Source organism: Garra rufa, chromosome 2 (assembly GCF_049309525.1).
Source record: "Garra rufa chromosome 2, GarRuf1.0, whole genome shotgun sequence".
Taxonomy (NCBI): domain Eukaryota; kingdom Metazoa; phylum Chordata; class Actinopteri; order Cypriniformes; family Cyprinidae; genus Garra; species Garra rufa.
In genome coordinates this window covers 10,261,893-10,285,308 of record NC_133362.1, presented here as the reverse complement: position 1 = coordinate 10,285,308, position 23,416 = coordinate 10,261,893, and the positions used below count along the sequence as shown (strand labels likewise).

Here is a 23,416-nt window from a genome sequence, read left to right as displayed (position 1 = left end):
AAATATTAGTTTTCACAAAGTTTGCTGCTAAATTGCTTTTAGATCTTTGTTTCAGTTTTTTCTGTGATGTACTGAAATATAATTACAAGCACTTCATACGTTTCAAAGGCTTTTATCGACAATTACATGACATTCATGCAAAGAGTCAGTATTTGCAGTGTTGACCCTTCTTTTTCAGGACCTCTGCAATTCGACTGGGCATGCTCTCAATCAACTTCTGGGACAAATCCTGACTGATAGCAACCCATTCTTTCATAATCACTTCTTGGAGTTTGTCAGAATTAGTGGGTTTTTGTTTGTCCACCCGCCTCTTGAGGATTGACCACAAGTTCTCAATGGGATTAAGATCTGGGGAGTTTCCAGGCCATGGACCCAAAATTTCAACGTTTTGGTCCCCGAGCCACTTAGTTATCACTTTTGCCTTATGGCACAGTGCTCCATCGTGCTGGAAAATGCATTGTTCTTCACCAAACTGTTGTTGGATGGTTGGAAGAAGTTGCTGTTGGAGGGTGTTTTGGTACCATTCTTTATTCATGGCTGTGTTTTTGGGCAAAATTGTTGCCTTGGATGAGAAGCAACCCCACACATGAATGGTCTCAGGATGCTTTACTGTTGGCATGACACAGGACTGATGGTAGCGCTCACCTTTTCTTCTCCGGATAAGCCTTTTTCCAGATGCCCCAAACAATCGGAAAGAGGCTTCATCGGAGAATATGACTTTGCCCCAGTTCTCAGCAGTCCATTCGCTATACTTTATGCAGAAGATCAATCTGTCCCTGATGTTTTTTTTTTGGAGAGAAGTGGCTTCTTTGCTGCCCTTCTTGACACCAGGCCATCTTCCAAAAGTCTTGGCCTCACTGTGCGTGCAGATGCGCTCACCTGCCTGCTGCCATTCCTGAGCAATCTCCTGAGCAATCTCTGTACTGGTGGCACTCCGAATATTACACAAGCAAGAGTTAAGAGGACCGTTTTTGTTTCGTTTCTGTGTTCAATCCGAATCCATGTTGGCTTGGGCTAATCGCTAATACACTAAGCCATTCATAAAAACAGTCATTTGATTTGCTTCTAAAGGATTCAGCCGTTTTGAAAGAATCGTTTGAATGACTCAGTGATTCAATCATGAACACTTGCTGCCACCTGCTAGCGGTTTTAAGTTTCCCATCATATTACATTCTTTTCCAACATATTTCTATATTCAGCCATCATTAAAAGTAAAAATTATTCTCGTTTACAACAGCGTTTTTTTTTTTTTTCCCCAATATAAAAGTATTTACTGCTGACTCATAAAAACACCATCTTAATGCCGGAACAATGTAACTAAAATTATCATCACAAACATGCACCGTTTCTCAATACTAAACACTATTATAAAATATTATTTACTGAATAACAATATTTAATAAAAACAACAACAATAGCCATCATAAAACTTCCTAGGCAATTCAGTCAAAAGTACAAAGGCAGTGCTCTGATATACAGCATTGAATTTACATAAACATGATGAGATTTTGCCAAAATTATTTGCTCTGGAACAAATAATAGTTTCATGAGACCAAAGACTGCCCTTTAGATTTACCCAAAACGAATTATATCTCATATTTAACCACTACGAGACATCAGAGCCAGCGTTAAATTCCAGAAGATCTGGCCAAGATGAGGCTGCTCTCGGTGAGTTCATGAGCGCTAAATCAGATTCGAGAACCAGAAATAACTGTTGTATAAATATAGATAACATATCATAATACTTTAAAAAATAAAAAATCGCTAGATATTTTTTTCAACCAAATCATATTGTATTTTCTTTACTCACGCATGAAATGCAGCTATAATTTCTTACTAAAACAGAACCTGAAGATGACATTTTCCACCTAATGTAAAATGCCAAGAGCAAGAAGAATTCTTAAAAGGTCAGCGATGTTTGTTATTGAGTGTCTAGACTACACTAAACTGTCGTTTTTATTGAAAAAGCAAGAAGAATGCCGTTCCTCATATGAACAGGTGGGACGGATATTTTATTGTGTCTGGTCTCAGTGAAGAACAGAAACGCACGCAGATCTTGAGCACTGCACTCGCTCGCAAACCTGCACACGTTTAAATGTCATTTCGCCTTCTCTTTTCTCTTGTGTGAGCCCGTCTGTTTACCTGATCACGCTTTCACTCACACACACCTGTTCACTAGGACCTTGGCATGCCTTTACTTCTTACACCAGAGAATCTGTTGCCTCTGGGCCTGACTATAAACAGACCAGCATGTAAAGACACACAGAGACACACAAATACACTTTCCCTTTCTCTTGCTTTATTTGGACAGACAGATGGATAGGAGAAAGGTGTAGGAGTGTTAAACTTCCTTGGGTTTTTTCAGAAGCCAACACTAATATCTAAAGAGCAGGGTGGCCAATATACATATATATTCTGGTAAATTATGACCTGGGGATGTTTTTGACTGGTTTGTGGGTTTTGCCCAAACATCCACAGGTCGCAGTTCCCACAGACCGTAAACTTTTACCCGTGACCATAAACCCAAATCCTCTATTTGACTGGCAGCTGTCATCTTCCTCAGACAGGATAGGGGAGGTCTGATTTTTACAACAAGGCGGTGAAGAATCTCTGAAGCCATAACATTCTTTAACTCTCCTACTCTCCACAATCTTTAAGTGCAGTTGGTGTAAAAACGTCTGACAGCTTTACATCTTCCCAGTGTTTAATGGGCCACCTATGGCGCCTTACCTCAAATAGCCACCAGTATGTGTAGCAGTATATGCATTTAATGTAAACTGTGAAGATGTTCACTTCAGTCAGGTGCATTTTTAAAAAAGCAGAATACCATGTATTCCTGTGATGCAAAGCTGAAATTTCAGCATCATTACACCAGTCTTCAGTGTCACATGATCCTTCAGAAATCATTCTAATATGCTGCATAAGAATTTGCATAAGAAACATTTCTTATTATTATCAATGCTAAAAACAGTTGTGCTGCTTTTAGAATTCTATGATGAATATAAAGTTCAAAGAAACGCAAATTATTGATTACTTAAATATTTATGTATTTTAAGTGACAAAATAACAGTTTAGTAATTAGGACCAGAGCGGCGGAGTTACATGAGGTAATTCAGCCACAACAGCTGTTTATGAGGTTTCATAGCTGTTTATACTGATAACCTAAGGGCAAAATGTCACATGAAAAGAAGCTTTGTTCTCTTGTAATCTTTTTCTCATGGGATTTTGTAAAGCAACAGCGTAATGTCACTAAAATCCAATGATAAACGATAATTAAGGACAGTTTTACCATCGGAAGTGAAGTACAGTTTAAAGGAATAGATCATTCTAAATGATTTTTATTTTTCATACATAAAGACCACAGCTTATTTGGTAATTTTGTGTCTTTTTTTTTTTTCAGGATGTCCTGGAGAGAAGAAGACAGAATTCCTAACGAGCGTTTTGGATGCGCTGTCCACAGATATGGTCCATGCGGTAACTGACCCGGCCTCTGCCGGCAGGTAAACAAGAAACTGAGAATTGGCAAATGTAGATGTAATGAACCGGTTCATAAAACTGACTGACCCTGCCTTCAGTGTGGTGTAAACATATTTTCTTAGTTCATTAGCCGACTGACTGGAATAACTGGTGCTGCTATTACAGTTGAAGTCAAAAGTTTACATACACCTTGCAGAATCTGCAAAATGTTCATTATTTTATCAAAATAAGAAGGATCATACAAAATGCATGTTATTTTTTGTTTAGTACTGACCTGAATAAGATATTTCACATAAAAGATGTTTACAAATAGTCCACAAGAGAAAGTAATAGTTGAATTTATAAAAATGACCCCGTTGATTTTTAATACTGTGTTTTTAGCTGAATGATCCACAGCTGTGTTTTTTTTTTGTTTGTTTAGTGATAGTTGTTAACTGTCTGCTGTTCTTTAGAAAAATCCTTCAGGTCCCACAAATTCTTTGGTTTTTCAGCATTGTTGTGTATTTGAACCCTTTCCAACAATGACTATATGTTTTTATATGTATATGTATATGTATATTGTATATGTATGTCACACTGAGGACAACTGAGGGACTCATATGCAACTATTACAGAAGGTTCAAATTCTCACTGATGCCCCAGAAGGAAAAAATTATGCATTAAGAGTCAGGGGGTGAAAACTTTTGGATAGAATGAAGATAAAATTTAAAAAAGGTAAATTTTTCTTATTTTTCCTAAATATCATATTTTTTTTACATTTAGTACTGCCATTCAGAAGCTCCAGATGATACTTACATGTTTCCATAAATTCCACCCCCGTCTCTTAATGCATCGTGTTTCCTTCTGAAGCATCAGTGAGCGTTTGGACCTTCTGTAATAGTTGCATATAAGTCCTTCTGTTGTCCTCATTGTAAAAAGATGGATTTCAAAATCATACCTTCATGGTTGGAGAGGGTTCAAATACACAAAAATGCGGAAAAACCAAAGAATTTGTGGGACCTGAAGGGATTATATTTATCTTATTGACTATATGTAAACGTCTTTTATGTGAAATATCTTATTCAGGTCAGTACTAAATACAAAATAACATGCATTTTGTATGATCCCTCTTATTTTGGTAAAATAATTAAGATTTTGCAGATTCTGCAAGGTGTATGTAAACTTATGACTTCAACTGTACATAAAAGGCAGCAAATATAGAACTTCATTTGATATTTTTATACAGTGCATAATTCACAGGCACTGAACCAGAAATTCATTATTTTTTCCTCTATTCAGGATGGTGGAGCCAGACCCCAGTCATACTCTGGAAGAGCGAGTTGTTCACTGGTATTTCAGTCAGCTTGACAAGAATTCCAGCGGTGACATCGGAAAGAAAGAAATCAAACCGTTCAAGCGTTTACTGCGCAAGAAATCCAAACCCAAGAAGTGTGTGAAGAAGTTTGTGGAGTACTGCGACATCAGCAACGATAAGGCCCTGTCTCTACAGGAACTGATGGGCTGTCTGGGTGTCACTAAGGAAGAGGGTGAGTCTTGTGTTTCCTGATGAATGACCAAGAAATAAGGGCAGCTATATACTAGACTAGAGTTTACACTGCATTAGAGAGCACTGGGAATAATTTAATTTGAAATGGCAAAGGAAACAATGCAAGGGTTTACAAAAGTGATGCTCCACTGAATGCACTTTTTAATGCAATTTGAATGCAACATACTCAACTGGTCAAAAGTTAAGACACAGTATGTTTTTTTGTTTTTGTTTTTTTTGCAAGTCTCTTTTGCTCACCAAGGCTTATTGGTTCAGAAATACAGTAAAAACTATAATATTGAGAAATATTATTATTTATAATAACTGTTGTCTATTTAAATACAATTGAGGTCAAAAGTTTACGTACAACTTGCAAAAACTGTAAAATGTTAATTATTTGACCAAAATAAGAGGGATAAAACAAAATGCATGTTATTTTGTTATGAAGTACTGCCCTGAGTAAGATATTTCACATAAAAGATGTTTACATATAGTCCACAAGAGAAATAATTAAATTTCTAAAAATTAACCCCGTTCAAAAGTTTACATACACTTGATACTTGAATGATCCACAGCTGTGTTTTTTTGTTTAGTGATAGTTGTTCATGAGTCCCTTGTTTGTCCTGAACAGTTAAACTGCCCGCTGTTCTTCAGAAAAATCCTTTAGGTCCCACAAATTCTTTGGTTTTTCAGCATTTGTGTATATTTGAACCCTTTTCAACAATGACTGTATGATTTTGAGATCCATCTTTTCACACTGAGGACAACCGAGGGACTCATATGCAACTATTACAGAAGGTTAAAATGCCCACTGATGCTCCAGAAGAAAAAAAACAATGCATTAGGAGCTGGGGGTGAAAATTGTTTGAATTTGAAGATTTAAGATTTAAAATTTAACTTATTTTGTCTAATGGGAATGGGTAAATATCTTCTGTAGTTTCTAAAGGGCAGTACTAAAACAGGCCTGGTTTATAATTTTTATGCATTGTGAACAGCATAAAATTAAGCCATAAACTGACAGTGCATATATGAGCTCTAATTATTGTAGGTTTAGCCTGAGATTGTTCGAAGACTGTGTGGTCGTTTTAATGACCATGAGCGCTTGCATTTGTTTAATAACTCTCAGAAACAACCCGTATTGCCGTCACATAATGGGGAACAGGCTTGTAAAACATTCTCATTGGTTTTTCCTCAGGGGCAAAAACAGGTGAAGGCACAACATCTAGTAAACTGGTGAGTTAATGTCGGTGGCGTTAACATTCACAACATGCATTCCAACATTCTCTCTCATCTATTTTACAGAGCAGTAGATCGAAACCAATTATTACTACAAGTAGACCATTACATTTATAAATTAAAGCCAATGTTTTGAACTTTCATTTGAATTTTTTTCAGATCCTGTCAAAGAAACAAGGCTGAAGTGGCCGCTGCGATTGTTCCCACTCCCGTCCCGCAGATCCTGCCCCCACCAAAACGACGATGGAAACCATAGTCTTTGCACTTTGTACTTTAAAACAATGTAAATTCACTTTGTAGAGAAATAAGGTATTTAAACAGACTGCTGAAATATGTGAATGATGTAGTTAGCATTTTTATGTCCTTACAACAAACAGCAAAAAGAATAATAATAATTTAACACATACAATGTATGTGTCCTTTGTGAGTCTAAAATAAGTATACTTTTCTAAGTTGTACAAGTTGTATTACGTTGCATTTGTTAAGGCCATCTTTGTTGTTACGTATTTTGTTTGTCTTTTCTTTGGCTAATTTTTGGATAGTTTGTAATGCATCTAAACTGATCTTTTTTTAGAAGTCTCTTATACCAAATCCCAACTACTGCCTGAGCTTGGAATTATTACAGATTGTAGTCCTGTACCATACACAAAATCGCAGACAGTTCATTTTGTTGAAAGTGCTTCATGGTGATTAGAAATAAAGAAGTCTTTTATAATATTTTGTATTCTTGTTTTGTTGTGAGATGCACAGGTAGATGCACCTCTATCAGTGACCTAAAACTGACCTCATTCTTTACCTCTGGGTGTAAATTATGATAAGTAGATCTGGTGATGGATCTGTGAGATTAGATGCCGCACTTTGTGGTTTTAACACTGCAGGGAATATAAAGAAGGGGATTAGTTATTGACGCTTCAAAGATGTCAAATTTAGGATTTTAAAACAGCCCAGCTACTACCTGAATCAAAGTCGCGATATAATTATTTGCGAACCATAATTTTAGGTCGGAGCTTCAGAGTCTGGTTTGGAGAAATTTGGAGTGGATTTGCGAATCATTTTGTAAAAATTAAAGATTCACGAATCCACTCCAAAGTTCTGATCTGATTCAAAAGATTCACAAACCCGCTCCGAAGTTCCGATCTGAATTAAATGATTCATGATACATGCTTTGAAATCCTAATTTGAATCAAGTGATTCGCGATCCCTGTTTCGAAGTTCCGATCTAAATCAAATGATTCACAATCTGAGCTCCAAAGTCATGATCTGAATCAAATAATTTGCAGTATGCAAAGTTTTGATCTGAATCAAATGATTCGTGATCTGCGTTTCGAATGATTCCGGGTACGCAAAGTTCCAATCTAAATCAAATGATACACAAACCCGCTCCGAAGTTGCGATCTGAATCAAATGATTTGCGATCCACATTTCGATCTGAATCAAAAGATTTGCGAGTCGAACTCCGTAGTCCTGATCTGAGTAATTTGCGAACCATTATTCGCAGAATTATTCACAAAAAAAAACAAAAATTGCTACTAAAAGATCAAAGTCATCTTAATCAAAAGATTCACGAACCCTCTTCCGAAGTTCCAATCTGAATCAAATGATTTGCAATACACGCTCCGAAATCCCGTTGCGATCCACGTTACGAAGTTCTGAGCTGAATCATAAGATTTGCAAACCCGTTCCGAAGTTCCGATCTAAATCAAATGATTCACAATCTGAGCTCCAAAGTCATGATCTGAATCAAATAATTTGCGGTATGCAAAGTTTTGATCTGAATCAAATGATTCGTGATCTGCGTTTCGAATGATTCCGGGTACGCAAAGTTCCAATCTAAATCAAATGATACACAAACCCGCTCCGAAGTTGAGATCTGAATCAAATGATTTGCGATCCACATTTCGATCTGAATCAAAAGATTTGCGAGTCGAACTCCGTAGTCCTGATCTGAGTAATTTGCGAACCATTATTCGCAGAATTATTCACAAAAAAAAACAAAAATTGCTACTAAAAGATCAAAGTCATCTTAATCAAAAGATTCACGAACCCTCTTCCGAAGTTCCAATCTGAATCAAATGATTTGCAATACACGCTCCGAAATCCCGTTGCGATCCACGTTACGAAGTTCTGAGCTGAATCAAAAGATTTGCAAACCCGTTCCGAAGTTCCGATCTAAATCAAATGATTTGCGATCCGAGCTCCAAAGTCCTGATCTGAATCAAATGATTTGTTGTACTCAAAGTTCCAATCTAAATCAAATGATTTGTGAATCTGCTCCAAAGTCATGATCTGAATCAAATGATTTGCGATTTGCGTTTCGAAGTTCTGATCTGGATCAAAAGATTCGTGAAGCCATTTCGAAGTTCCAATCTGAGACGAATGATTCACGATTCGAACTCTGTAGTAGAATTCTGGAGCACAGAATGATTCGCAAAACCACTTCGAAGTAAATTTTTTTTAAATGATTTGCGAATCCATTTTGATGTTCTGCTCTGAATGAAATGATTTGTGATACGCGCTCCGAAATCCCAATTCGAATCAATTGATTCACGATCCACGTTTTAAAATTCCGATCTGAATCAAAAGATTTGCGAACCCATTCCGAAGTTCCGATCTAAATCAAATGATTCGCGATCCGAGCTCTGAAGTCCTGATATGAATCAAATGATTCACAGTACGCAAAGTTCCTAATATAAATCAAAAGATTCATAAACCCGCTCTGAAGTTGCAATCTGAATCAAATGATTCGCTCTTCACACTCTGTAGTCCCGATTTGAATGATTCCCAAACCATCATTTCATATCGGAATTTCAGAGCGCAGAATGATTCGCAAAACCACTTCAAAGTTCTGATCTGAATAAAAACATTGACGAACCCGCTCCAAAGTTCTGATCTAAATCAAATGATTTGCGAATCGCCAAGTTCCGTTTTGAATCAAATGATTCATGTACCCGCAATGAAGTCCTGTTTTTTGCTAGTAAATCGCTTAAACTAAATGATTGTAGTAACGTGTTTGACTCAATCAGAGCGGTTCCAGCATAAATGACTCAGTTAAATCGGTTTGTCTGTTCCTCCGCTTTTTTTAACGTCTTCAGTCATGTTTACATAAATACCTGCTTAGCTTGCTAGTTTTACGACATTAACTGAAATAACCAAAAAAGTATGATGTTTACAAATAAAATATCCATATTTCCATTCCAAAGATAACATCCAAAATGAATCTACGAACGTATTCAGGTGAGGTATCCGGTTTACTTCAAACTAGTGAAAACACAACATTAAAATGATGAGCTGCACCTCAGAATGCATGTTAGATGGAAACATTGTGCATTATGATCGAGTTTGTAGCTTAATTCACAATATTTTAAATAGTTTGACCACTGCAATTCAGTTGGTGACAGTTCAATAGAAAATCATTTGAAAGCATCCATTAAAGTGAATGTTGAATTTATCAGTATACTGTATATTGTAGTAAATATTTGAGAAATTATTGTTGTATCTGATTTGGATTAGTCTATATAGAGTGATAGTCAAGTGGAAATGGGAGAAGCAGATGAACACAAAAACTGTGTAAAACAAGGTTAAAGAGGGTAAACTTTATCATTAAACTGAACTGTGCATGAATGTTTTAAACACTTTGGCTACCTTATATGTTCTCACCCGTGTATTAAATGTGCGTCTTTGAAAGCATGCAGTTTTCTACTGTATTGAGCTTATGAGTGGTATAACCTATTTCCAACATAATGGTTACATACACAAATATTTAATTGTTTCATCAAAATTAGACCTATTGCTGGGGACAATTTAGTATTTGCTTTATATTGGCAGGGACATATCCCTACTAAATTATACACCCTTGTGTGTGTGTGTGTCTTTTCACTTGACCATGTGTTTCTCATTACTCCAGCACCTGCGCTAGACTCTACATTCCCATCCTGCAGTCAATACTCAGTTAATCTTTCAAAAACAAACTAAAAAGTGTAAACAAATCTACAGCTGGCAGAGCGAGTTTACTTTCCTGTTAGAACAAAAGCTTTATAAGGATAAGAACTAGGTCTATCTATCTATCTATCTATCTATCTATCTATCTATCTATCTATCTATCTATCTATCTATCTATCTATCTATCTATCTATCTATCTATCTATCTATCTATCTATGTGTGTCATAGGTGGGCTATGTGTGTTGTGTGTAAAGAGGTTTCAGGCCAGGTGACCTCTTGAAGCACACCTGTGGTTGTTTTCAAGGCCGTCCGTTTGTTGTGACATGCCGGAGAAACTGCACAGTGTCTCTGTCAACATGACCAGCATCCCTCAGAGTCACTGGCATGACTCTCTCTGACACAGATCAGGTTGCTGTCAGGTGCGTCACCCCCTCCTCTATATTTTCAACAGCGTAGTCTTGTCATTCTCTCCCTCTTGCACTCTTGCCTTGTGTTCCTGTCAACAAATAAGTGTTGCAGTGGTAAGTGACAGACGCTGAAAAAGACATCTGGAAATTTCCATGTTCTATCCACCTTACTCTTCAAAGCAGAAGTAAGCCTATGGACGAGACTTCCGGTTTATTAGCCACTAAAGGGAAATAATGAGAACAAAACTTTGCACTACAAACCAGTGTTCATAATTAAGATACTACATTAAAATACACTGACCAAAATTATAAATGCAACACTTTTGTTTTTGCACCCATTTTTCATGAGCTGAAATGAAAGATCTAAGACTTCTATGTACACAAAAGGCCTATTTCTCGCAAATATTGTTCACAAATCTGTCTAAATCTGTTAAGTGAGCACTTCTCCTTTGCCGAGATAATCCATCCACCTCACATGTGGCATATTAGGATGCTCATTAGACAGCATGATTATTGCACAGGTGTGCCTGAAGCTGGCCACAATAAAAGGCCACTCTAAAATGTGCAGTTTTATCACACAGACCAATGCCACAGATGTTGCAAGTTTTGAGGGAGCGTGCAATTGGCACGCTGACTGCAGGAACGTCCACCAGAGCTGTTGCCCGTGAATTGAACGTTCATTTCTCTACCATAAGCCGTCTTCAAAGGCGTTTCAGAGAATTTGGCAGTACATCCAACCGGCCTCACAACCTCAAACCATGTGTAACCACACCAGCCCAGGACCAGCTCCAGCATCTTCACCTCCAAGATCGTCTGAGACCAGCCACTCGGACAGCTGCTGTAATAATCGGTTTGCATAACCAAAGAATTTCTGCACAAACTGTCAGAAACCGTCTCATGCTTGTCGTCCTCATCGGGGTCTCGACCAGACTGCAGATTGTCGTCGTAACCGACTTGAGTGGGCATATGCTCACATTTGATGGCACCTGGCACTTTAGAGAGGTGTTCTCTTTACGGATGAATGGCAGGGCAGATGGCAGACAGCGTGTATGGCATAGTGTGGGTGACCGGTTTGCTGATGTCAATGATGTTTTTTGATGGCATTTTGAATGCACAGAGATACCGTGACGAGATCCTGAGGCCCACTGTTGTGCCACTCATCCACCACCATCACTTCGTTGCAGCATGATAATGCACGGCCCTATGTTGCAAGGATCTGTACACAATTCCTGGAAGCTGAAAACATCCCAGTTCTTGTATGGCCAGCATACTCACCGAACATGTCACCCATTGAGCATGTTTGGGATGCTCTGGATTAGCTCGTTCCTGCCAATATCCAGCAAGTTCGCACAGCCATTGAAGAGGAGTAGACCAACATTCCACAGGCCACAATCAACAACCTGATCAACTGCGAAGGACATGTGTTGCACTGCGTGAGGCAAATGGTGGTCACACCAGATACTGACTGGTTTTCGGACCCCCCGAATACAGTAAAACTGCACATTTTAGAGTGGCCTTTTATTGTGGCCAGCCTAAGGCACACCTGTGCAATAATCATGCTGTATAATCAGCATCTTGATATGCCACACCTGTGAGGTGGATGGGTTATCTCAGCAAAGAAGAAGTGCTCAGTAACTAATTTAGACAAATTTGTGAACAATAATTATTTGACAGAAATAGGCCTTTTGTGAACATAGAAAAAGTCTTAGATCTTTGAGTTGAAAAATGAGGGCAAAAACAAAAGTGTTGCGTTTATAATTTTGGTCAGTGTAATATGGTAAGACACATCAATTTTCAATATCAAGCAGCAAAACAAGCTGTTTTGTACAGCTAAAAAATAGCTGGAAGTGGATTAGACTGTAGACATAACATTTACAAATGGCAGCACCTGCTCTTACGGGAAAAATAAGGTGGAAAAAGAAAAACATACAAAAAATGGTTCTTATATGGTTTGTAACAGTTGAGAATTGCCCCTCCTCCCTCTCTCTTGCAATCTCTCTCTTTCTCTCTCTCTGTCAGGATTGGTGCCCAGCTCTTGTCCAGCTCTCTTTGCAGCGGTTCCTTTGTGTGTCTTGGATCGGGTCAGTTCTTCAGACACACGGCGGGCCTTTGTGTCTGCCCTGCTGTTCCTCATTCCCACACTTTCCACATTCTTCATTTTCATTTAAATCTTTTTTTTTCTACTCACCAACTTCAAGCCACGCTAAGACTTTGATAGGAGCTGCTGATGTGGAGATGAAGGATGAGTGTTTTGTTGTGCGAGCGCATGGCCGCTTTCAAAGGTTGTCGCAAAATCTGCTGCCAAGGGACCACAAAACACCATTCTGAATGAGATCTTTGTGATTTTCCTTTCGCCTTTTTGTCTTCATGAAATAATTATATTAATATAATCGGTCGTATACACAACATTTCCACAAGTCTAAAAGTTATACAGCATTAAACACACAAAGAGGACCAAACGTCTTAGGTTTTTGAGGACAGAGGCCACAGTAGCCCCTTTGAGAGTAGATTATCGGGGCAGCTGCTGTCTGCTCTCACTCTAATGCTTCATGATTTGTGGCTTTGCTGCATTTTGCAGATCTAAAAATTCTTTAGTTCACCTTATTTAACACCAAAAGGACAGCAAGATCAGAGGGGCATGAGAACGAAGGCATGGAAGAGAGTTGAGAGAGGGCAGCGCATTACTCAAACCAAAAGGGCATTGTGAATAAGGTGAAGAAAATGGTGCTATGTGGGCGCTTACTAGCTCCAAAGAGACCTAAATCTGTGAAATATGTAATACTCTGTTCCATCATATAATGTACACTTGAAGTCAAAAGTTTTTGAACAGTAGGATTTTCAAAGAAGGCTTCTGCTCACTAAGTCTGCATTTAGTTGATCCAAAGTACAGCAGAAACAGTGTAATTTTGAAATATATTTTCACAATATTCTATTTGAACATATTTTAAAATGTAATTTATTCCTGTGATCAAAGCTACATTTTCAGCATCATTACTTCAGTCTTCAGTGTCAAATGATTCTTCCCAAATCATTCTAATATGCTGATTTGCTGTTCAAGAAACATTTATTATTATTATCAATATTTAATATTTTCAGGATTCTTTGACGAATAGAAAGATCCAAAGATCAGCATTTACCTGAAATAAAAAAAAAAAAACGTTTGTAACATTATACACTATACCATTCAAAAGCTTGGAGTCAATAGTTTTTTTAGCTTTAAATTAATCAAAAGTGATGATAAAGACATCTATAATGTTACAAAATATTTATGTTTCAGATAATTGCTGTTCTTCTGAACTTTCGATTTATCAAAGAAACCTGAAAAAATATTATAATCAGCTGTTTTTAACAATAATAATAATAATACATGTTTTTGGAGCAGCAAATCAGAATATGAAAATGATTTTTGAAGGATCATGTGACACTGAAGACTGGAGTAATGATGGTAAAAAATTCAGCTTTGAAATCACAGAAATAAATAACATTTTAAAATATATATTCAAATAGAAACAGTTATTTTTAATATTAAAAATATTTCAACATTTTACAGTTTTTGCAGTACTTTAGATCAAATAAATGCAGGCTTGGTGAGCAGAAGAGATTTCTTTAAAAAACATTACAATTCTTACAGTTCAAAAACTTTTGACTGGTAGTGTATTATCTAAATTTTAAACTAAAACTATTAGAAACATCTACATTAACTGAAATGTTTACTGAAATACCAAAAACATTTTAGTTATACTTTTAGTAAATATTCAGAACATAAAATGTTAGTTTAATGCAATTAGAAAATGCTAAAATTAATAATAATAAAACTGACAATAACTAAACTGAGTAGACATATTGAAAAAACAAATATTAAAACAAAAACACAAGAACAAAACTAAAATTTAAACTAAAATAAAAATCTGTCAGAATCTATCCCATAGCATTGGTATTGTTAGCAGTATGCTTTGTTTGAGCTAAAGGATGGATTAGTTGACTGGCCCAAGTTAAAACAGTTCACTTTCCTTGTGATATTCTGCTGCCAAGGTACAGCCTGAGTCCTTGAGACTCTAATATGGAAAATAATAAAAAATAAAACAAAAACAGAACTGTTCTGATAACAGAACACCTTCTACCAAAACAAAGCCTTTGAAATGCGAATCCTGAAGACTTTGATGACTCATTTATTCACACTGACTGATGGAGCTCTGTTTATAGACAACAGTAACTCCAGTAGCAGCATCTTTGTTGATAAAGTGTAGCTGTGCTCTAATTAAAAGAGGGAGAGTTTGTGTCTGTTGCGTTCCCAGACGAAGAACAAAGTCTTTCTTGGTGGTCCTGAGGCGCACCGACTGATCCAGAGCGTGCAGCGGTAAAACACACCTACCTGTAGTTTACTGCAGCTGTCTGAAGAGGTGTGTGGGAAGAAATTCAAGCTGAGAGCTATTCCAGTTCTGTATCACCCAGCAGAGCTTCAAGAAACCATCTCCTCCTTTTGATCTAAGAAAAAGAGAGTTTTTATGAACATCAAATAAAATGTGATGTTTTTTAAGAACCTTCTGCAAAGTCGTATAACTGATTTCAATTAAAAACAAAAAACAAGGGAGTGTCAACTAAGATAAACTGCACATAACCTAAGGCTTCCAAGTCTTCCAGCAGTGCATGTGGACATTAAAGTTGATAAGCTAAGGCTGACCCCTAGGGTCAGAGGGAGAACTATTTGGTCCGATCAAGATATGTCACACTGAGACTGATAAGAGCCTTTGGACCAAAGAAAGTGTTGATGGATTTTAAGATGGATCTGCACCCACTTCAACCTGAGGTCATTTTTCCTGGAGGACCTGAGGCCATCTTCTCAGCCATCTTTAATCTGATATCAGATCTGCTTGTGGAGTTTACAGAAAGCAATTAAACCATCAATAATATCTGATGGCCCAATAGAAATGAGTTTAAATCCACACTAACCCCTCCTCTTCTTTAAACAGCAGGATAACGAGACTATTTACACAAGAAGAGGTGAATCCGAAAACAAAGAGTCTCATTTCACACGCTTCTTATCAAGAAAACGCACCCACAAACAATCTGTTTTCTTCCCCACTGAGGACCTTGAGATTAAAAAGAAAGCAATTCTGAAAGAGAATTTAGATTCATGGGGAAAAAGGAAAATGGCAATTGGATCTAACTGTTCTATGAGCTTATAAAATGGAAAAATAACTATATCTCTTTCATCAGTATGAATACTAAGACATCTGTGAAAACGTCTGCCTGTAAGGTCACGACTGTGGCTTAATTTATCTCCTATTTGTTTGCAATGTAATGCTTGAAATTTAGCACAAGCACAGGCAAGCCATGGCATTCCCAACCTTAAATTATGGGCAGAGAAATGTCCTTTCCTCTCTGTACTTGTTACCATATTAACTATGTGTTCCCTAGATTGTATTAAGACATTACGGATCATATAGAGTTCACTAGTAATGATTTATAGAGTAGGACAGATGCTGATCGTGGTGATGTTATTAGAGAGTTTTATTGGGGTCAACTGTTGGATTGTATGGACCATGGACCAAAATAGAGAAAGCAATCCATTAGCATTGGTGGAGGAACTTCCGGAAGCATGCAATTTAAATTCTACCAACTTTGCTTGCAGAAATGTTCAATCAGGTTAATGTGATTAATCACTCTGAAGCTGCTAGAAAATTACATCATAACAATGCTGATTGGCTGATGACACCACAAAGCTTTGGCAGAATAGCCAAGGATCAGCAATCTCCATGTAAAATTGATCAGGTAGACTAAACCGCAAGTCGTAGAGACTTGAAACTTGGAGGAATGGTAGTACTCACACCGCCTACAACGTCACCAAGGCTCGTGCTAATCGGCCTGACGGGGGACCCTACAGCGGTCAAAAGTTCGTTCTCAAAACCCGTTTCTCACAGGCGAAATATTTGGGTATTTTGCATTTTTTGAAAAACCTACTTTTGCGAGCTAGTCCTAGGTTTTTCGCCTGATCAAAACCAAACCAGTGCAGTGAGATTCTCTAGTGAATATCAATAATGGTCAAAAAAAGTTGAACTTTCAGCTATCTGTCGTAAAGAGATGCCAAAACATTTGAAAGGGGCAGGGCTACCTTTACTAAAACAGCTAAAACTTTTAAATGTAAGAGCTGAATCTGAAAAAAAAAAAAAAAAAAAACATGAAAAAAGTTGCAGAGCTTGGTCACTTGTTGGCACAGAGGGAGAAAACATTAAAAAAAGCCATAACTATAATTCGGTACACACAGCTTAGATCTAAAGTGTCACAAGTGACTACAAGTGACTTTTGCATATCTCAAAAAACATGGCCACCATAGGCTGTTGAACTTTAAGCACCTATTAGACAAGGTTAACAGTGGTCGATCAGAACAAAACTTGGTGGGCCTGTTTGACTCATGGCCTTAAAGCTTTGTGAGAAATTTGAAAGAAATCAGCCACTGGGGGCGATATTGCATTTTCAAGGGCATAAACGATTGCATATTGCATGGTTTTTTACACATACGCACACAATATCTATATAATTCGATGGACCTCCTCGATATGAACAACTTTGCCTCTAGAACCACTGCTGTCAATTAAACCATTAGTTAAATGATTGAGAAAAAAAAATACTTTTGCGAATTAGTCCTATAGGTTTTTGCTCAATCTGAAAAAAAACAAAAAAACACTGCAGTAAAATTCTCTGGACTCTCTAGGTCAATAGTTATCAAAAAAAGTTTAAATGTACCCCTTGGAAAGCTATAATGGGGTCATTTAGAAAAGGGACCTGTCCAAATATACCCAGAAGCCTATAAAGCTTAAAGGAAAACTCAAAACTTCACAAAACCTGGTGAGTATTTGCGACAGGTGATTCTAAACAAGCATGCAAAGTTTTAGGGAGATCAGACTATATGGTGCTGTAACAGTCATAAATGTAAAAAAAATATCATATTTCTATGGTAAATGACCCAAAATGGCAAAAATGCTTTTCATTTTATTTGATTTAGGTTGTTACAGGCTAAATAATGTCTTTTTCATGTGTGCTTAAATGCCTTAAAGCACTTGAACCCCAGTAATTGCTGCTCGCAGCTATATTTTGAATGATTATTTTTTTCAGTTCTAATTGAAGGTTTTAGTATATTTTTCGACTATAAAGAACCTTTTGTGGAATGGAAAGATTCTGTGAATTTTAAAGGTTCTTCATTGTACCATCAATGCCAATAAAGAACCTATATATATGGCTAGAAAAAAAAAAAATATATATATATAGGCTATATATATATATATATATACTCCTCTAGCCATAGAAATTATTGCCAATATTTATAGCTAGCTACCTAACCTAACTACACATTTTAAGATCACTCTGTCGCCCCCTTGAGTACTAATATTTGTTAGCACCATTTAAACGCATATTAAGGTTGTACAATAGGACTGTGTTTTAAATCACCAAACATGCTATTAGGAGTCATAAAAGTTGAATAAACATAGCTTTACTGTTTCTGGCACTGTGTGTATCCAAATGATGACAACCAGATGATTTGTTAGATAATTACTGACAGAACACAACATTTACAGTAGGTACCATTTCTCGCAGTATATAATCAAATCGTTTCCATGTATAGTGACAGTTATTCAACTATACTGACATCATTTTCATTCAAGTATTGTATATTTGAGGCAGAAACAGATCAAATAAAGCTGCTTTGATAGATTTCATCTCTCCATTTCCATCAATAAACAAAATTAATGTTTCGTTCTGTATTCGCAAGCTGTGATCAGTCCAGTCAAAACAACTCTGTTTGATTTGAAATGCTTGAGAGATAAGTGTTTAGTGAAGCACTCATCAGTGCGTGACATTATTTTCCCCCTTTTGAATTTTTGTCTTTCATTCTCATAATTTTTTTTTGTGTCTGTTGTGCACCTGTCTGACAGAGAGGGAGGGTCTTGGCTGTCGGCTGAACATTCCAGAAGAGAAGTCACCCCTTTAATCCTCAAAGCATCGGCCTGGGATGCCCCACACACACCCCTGTACACCTCCCCTCTGGCCATTCCTCTGTCCTCTCTTCCTTTTTGCCCTCCGTCTATCCATCTATCCATCCATTGACCCACTGCCCCCTTCAATCAGACCTGGCTCAAACAAACCAGCGCTACACCAAAGGTAGAAACTGACTGTGTGAACCAGATTAAGAGAGGCCCTTTCACCCCTCCCGAAAAAAAAAAAAAAATCTGAAAGTTTTTAATCCTCACAAAAATTCCCCAATGAAAGCAAATATTGTTCATTCCATGTCCAAGGAGGACCTAAAAGAAATCACAGCAAAGTAAAACAGAGAGACTACTTAGCGCAGATAATTATCATTCTTAAGCACAAGGGAGATTTTTTGCAGAATGTCCAGGCTGCACTTACAGTTGCAATTGAAATTATTCAACCCCCTTGACCTGCAAAACATTTTGCAGCAGAGAACAAAATTTTGTTAAAAAAACAATTCAACAAAGGCATCAGTACACTATATTAAAGAAAGTTATTAATACACATTTGAGTAATTCTGAGAATGTAAGGTAATGAATAATGAGGAAAAAAAAGTCAAATTTGGTGCAGAATTTTTTCTTCTTTAAAACCACTAATAAACGCTGTTTGGAAGTGCTTAGAAGATTCTGTCACGTCTCTACAATCTTGGCCCATTCCTCACCCAAAAAAGCTTTCAGATAACTGATAATCTTTGGTTTTCACTTTGCCACTGCTTTCTTCAAATTCAATCAAATATTTTCAATGGAGACGGAATCAAGCATAAGTAGATTTAAATGTATACTTTGGGATGATTGTCCTGCAGGAATGTCCACTGATCATTAGCTTCAGTCTTTGCACCAAGGGCATCACAACCCAAAATGGACTGATACTTCAAAGAATCCATGATGTCCTTCATACAGTCATGATTTCCACTTCCTGCAACGATAAAACACTCCCATACCAGGACTGATCCACCTCAGTGTTTGACTATGAAGATTGTGTTATTCTGCTCATAAGTTGTGCCTTTTTTGCACCAGACATATCTCTGATATATGGGTCCAAAGAGTTCTAGTTGCATCACTCCATAAAACATTCTTCCAGAACTCCACAGGTCTATCCAAATCATATATTCTGCACTGAAATGTTCATTGGGTCATCTTGAAAGTCTTTGGCTGTACATTGCAGGCATTTCCTCAGCTGTTGTGATCAAACATTTTATGATATTGTGCTTTATCTTCACTTCAACACACACGTTTTCTGGTACAACACATTTTAAACTAAGGAATAAGGCTGCCAGCTGTGCCTCTAGAGACTGTTAATGTCTTGGAAATCTTCACGTAGCCTTAGACTTTCTAAAGTAATAAAATAATTTCTTCTCTATAGCTTTTGTAAAAGCTCTGTTGATTGGAGATGCATGGGCTAACTGTATGTATGTGTAACAGCTCAAGCTAATTCTATTTTCTAATAGAGTTTCCAAAGGTTTCATTGTGTTTTAAGACAATTTCGTTCCCCACCATACAAATGTCGAATAGGAGTTGAATAATTATGACATAACTGTGTTATTAAAAAATCCTAGAACTCAAAAATGTATTATTATATAGACATTAACACTTTCAATATGCCAGTAATCTGTCCTGGATCTTCAGAAAAGCTTTTGTAATTTGTAAAGTCTCTGGGGGGTTAAATAATTTCGATTGCAACAGTATACATTAAAAGGAGCTTTTTGGGCTTCAAAAAATGAATGAACAAATAAATAAATTGCATAAAATGTAGTTTTCTAAGTTCATACAATAGACTTAAATGCTGCAGCTTTTTCCATTCCGATTTTCAGTATTTGATGTCATACCAGATACAACGTGTCTTCACATTCAAAAGTTTAAATTCACATCTAGAAATTAGGAAAATGTGCAAAGGTAAACTGGAAAATTTATATTTAAAAAATGCAACTATTAGCCAAAAAAATTAGGAAGAAAATAAAACTGTGTTAGATACAGGGTGACTAAATCATGAAAAAATGTAATTGAACTATTTCAGTATAAACTTTAACTGAATAAAGTTTGAAAAATCAATATTGATTTAAGGCAAGACACCGCAGGTTAATAGGGTAAAAAATTAACTAATAGTTATAGCCTTACTTACCCAGTTGATTGATTACATTGATAATTGCAAACATTTTTTGTATTACAAGTTTTCTCAAATGTTAGGTTTAAACATGCAAAAGAGGCATTATTTAATGAAATATGTGCTAATTTGCATAAATTTCTAGTACAAAAATCTAATCACTTGATGAACTTAGTTTCAATTCTTGTTTAAATTTTTTTTACAGAGGGAATTGTGGGCATCTCATTTTTGTCACTCCATAATTCAGAAAATACTTAGAAATGACAGAAAACAATATATTTTCAAAATTTTGTGGGAAATAAAATGTTGTATATAATCAAGCAAATTACATATGAACAAATCCCTCTGTAAAAACCTTCAGGATATAGACAGGAATAAAAATGTAAAGTTTGATGTAAGTGCTACTGAAGTGGAGATTTATGGCTCACTGTATGAGAAAAAAGGAAATTTTGAGAAAACGGACTTGTTTTGTATATTTGAATATGTATTGTAATTGAAATCTATTGACACAAATACATAAAGTGTCTTAACAGTGTCTTTTGGATGTTTTCTTTCCACTAGTCTGAAAGAAAAACTTTATGGAAAACCAAAAGGCCTAAAATCTCAAACTTTACAGGTGCATGAAAAAAATGTGTTTTTGCCTGCAGTGTCTTCCCTTAAACTCCTAAAACTAAAAATCATATAGTCGGGATGTCATCATAATATTTGCATGCAAGTTTGCGAACAGTCTTTTTTTGTGCCTATAATATAACAATACTGGTTTAGAAATAAATGAGGGTAAATTACTAAAATTAACTTTTTTGGGTGAACTATTCAGTTAAATTTTGTATATAATTAAGCTAATAGAGAAAATCTGCATCTCTTATCAATTCCTGAAGAACATGCAATATGTCTATTTTTACTTGCTAAAGACTGTAGTTCACAGTGTTTCTCTCTCTCTCTCTCTCTCTCTCTCTCTCTCTCTCTCTCTCTCTCTCTCTCTCTCTGTCAAAGTCACGTCTTTTCCCCCATCCTTAAAATATTACTCACACAAAAAGCTCTTTATTTTCCTGGGAAATTCTGATGTCCGGGTAGATTTTGCTCTTGGCATCCTTCCCACTCTGCTGGATATGAAACTGGGGGAAAAAAAGAGAAGTTTGAATATACATGACAAACTTGTGTTTACTTCAACAGTTACTTCACAGGTTGTGTTTTCCCTTTACTGACACAGTATTTTAATATCAGACTCTGGAAGCGATTCCAGTCTTGAATAAACCAGAGTGCTCAATCTGGGCTACAAAAGCGAAAGCTTCTGGGGTGATTTTTGGTGGATTTCCATCAGCAAATATGTGTCAAGGTTCAGCTGTAGTTAACTGTTGTCTAAATTATTTATTAAGCTTCTGTAATTATAATTTACCCTTAATGCAGATACAGTATCTACAAAAGTGAGTACACCCCTTACATTTCAGCAACCAATTTAGTATATCTTCTCAAGGGACAATACTATAGAAATGAAACTTGGATATATTTTAGAGTCAATGTGCAGCTTGTATAGACTGTCCTCTGAAAATAACTTACAGCCATTACTGTCAAAATAGCTGGCAACAAAAGTGAGTACACCCTTAGTGATATATTGTTTAACCATGCACAGCTTCATGTCCTATTCATCATGTTCATGTTTTTGTCTGCTTGACAGGACCAGACAAACTTGTGTATTTTGTATTAGAGCAGTTCAAATTTAGTGCTTTAAGTACAATTCTCTCATACTGACCACTGGATGTTCAACATGGCATCTCATGGCAAAGAACTCTCTACAAAGATGGCCAAGTCTATTAGAAGTTCAGTAACACCCTGAAACCGAGTTACACTGCAGTGATCAGGGTCATACAGAGGTTTTCCAAGATGGGTTCCATACGGAACAGGCCTTGCAAGGGTCAATCAACGAAGTTGAGCACTCGTTCTGTGCGTCAGGTGCAAAACCTGGCTTCAAAAAAACAGATGCATGAGTGCTGCCAGCATTGGTTGCAGAAGTAGAAGGTCAGCTTGTCAGTGCTCAGACCATACGCCGCACACTGCAACAAGTCGGTTTGCATAGGCGTCGCCCCAGAAGGAAGCCTCTTCTGAAGCTGGCTCACAAGAAAGCCCACAAACAGTTTGCTGAAGTCAACCTGTCCAAGAGCATGAATTACTGGAACCACGTTCTGTGGTCTGATGAGACTATAAGATAAGCTTGGTTGACTGTGCATGTGTGGCGATGCCCTGGTGAGGAGAGCCAAGAAAATTGTGTCTTGCCTACAGTCAAGCATGGTGGTGCTAGCATCATGGTCTGGGGCTGCATGAGTGCTGCTGGGACTGGGGAGCTGCAGTTCATTGAGGGAAACATGAATTCCATTATGTACTGTACATTCTGAAGCAGAACATGATGCCTTACCTCCAGAAACTAGGCTGAACAGCGGTTTTCCAACATGATAATGACCCCAAACAAACCACGAAGATGACAACTGTCTTGCTGAAGAAGCTGAAGTTAAAGGTGATGGGGTGGCTAAGTATGTCACCAGACCTGAACCATTCTAAGCACCATGTGTCTAACGTCCGGCAGCTCTGTGAGGAGTGGAATTCCATGCCCAGGATGATTAAGGCAGTGCCAGATAACAATGGTGCTAACACAGTATATTGAAACTTTGGACAAGTTCACTGTTGCCAGCTATTTTGAAATTAATGGCTGTA

At 37.0% G+C, this 23,416-nt stretch overlaps 1 protein-coding gene across 2 annotated transcripts in view; it reads left to right on the top strand.

Annotated features, from left to right (window-relative positions):
- smoc2 (SPARC related modular calcium binding 2) overlaps window positions 1-6,955 on the top strand; it is a 50,274-nt gene extending 43,319 nt beyond the window's left edge. For both annotated transcript variants that reach the window (XM_073834855.1, XM_073834857.1), the window contains exons 10-13: window positions 3,401-3,500; window positions 4,756-5,003; window positions 6,198-6,235; window positions 6,398-6,955. In XM_073834855.1, the coding sequence (XP_073690956.1) occupies window positions 3,401-3,500; window positions 4,756-5,003; window positions 6,198-6,235; window positions 6,398-6,421 (410 nt within the window). In that variant the 3' untranslated portion in view covers window positions 6,422-6,955. The remainder of the gene's footprint in view (window positions 1-3,400; window positions 3,501-4,755; window positions 5,004-6,197; window positions 6,236-6,397) is intronic.
- Window positions 6,956-23,416: the final 16,461 nt, after the last annotated feature.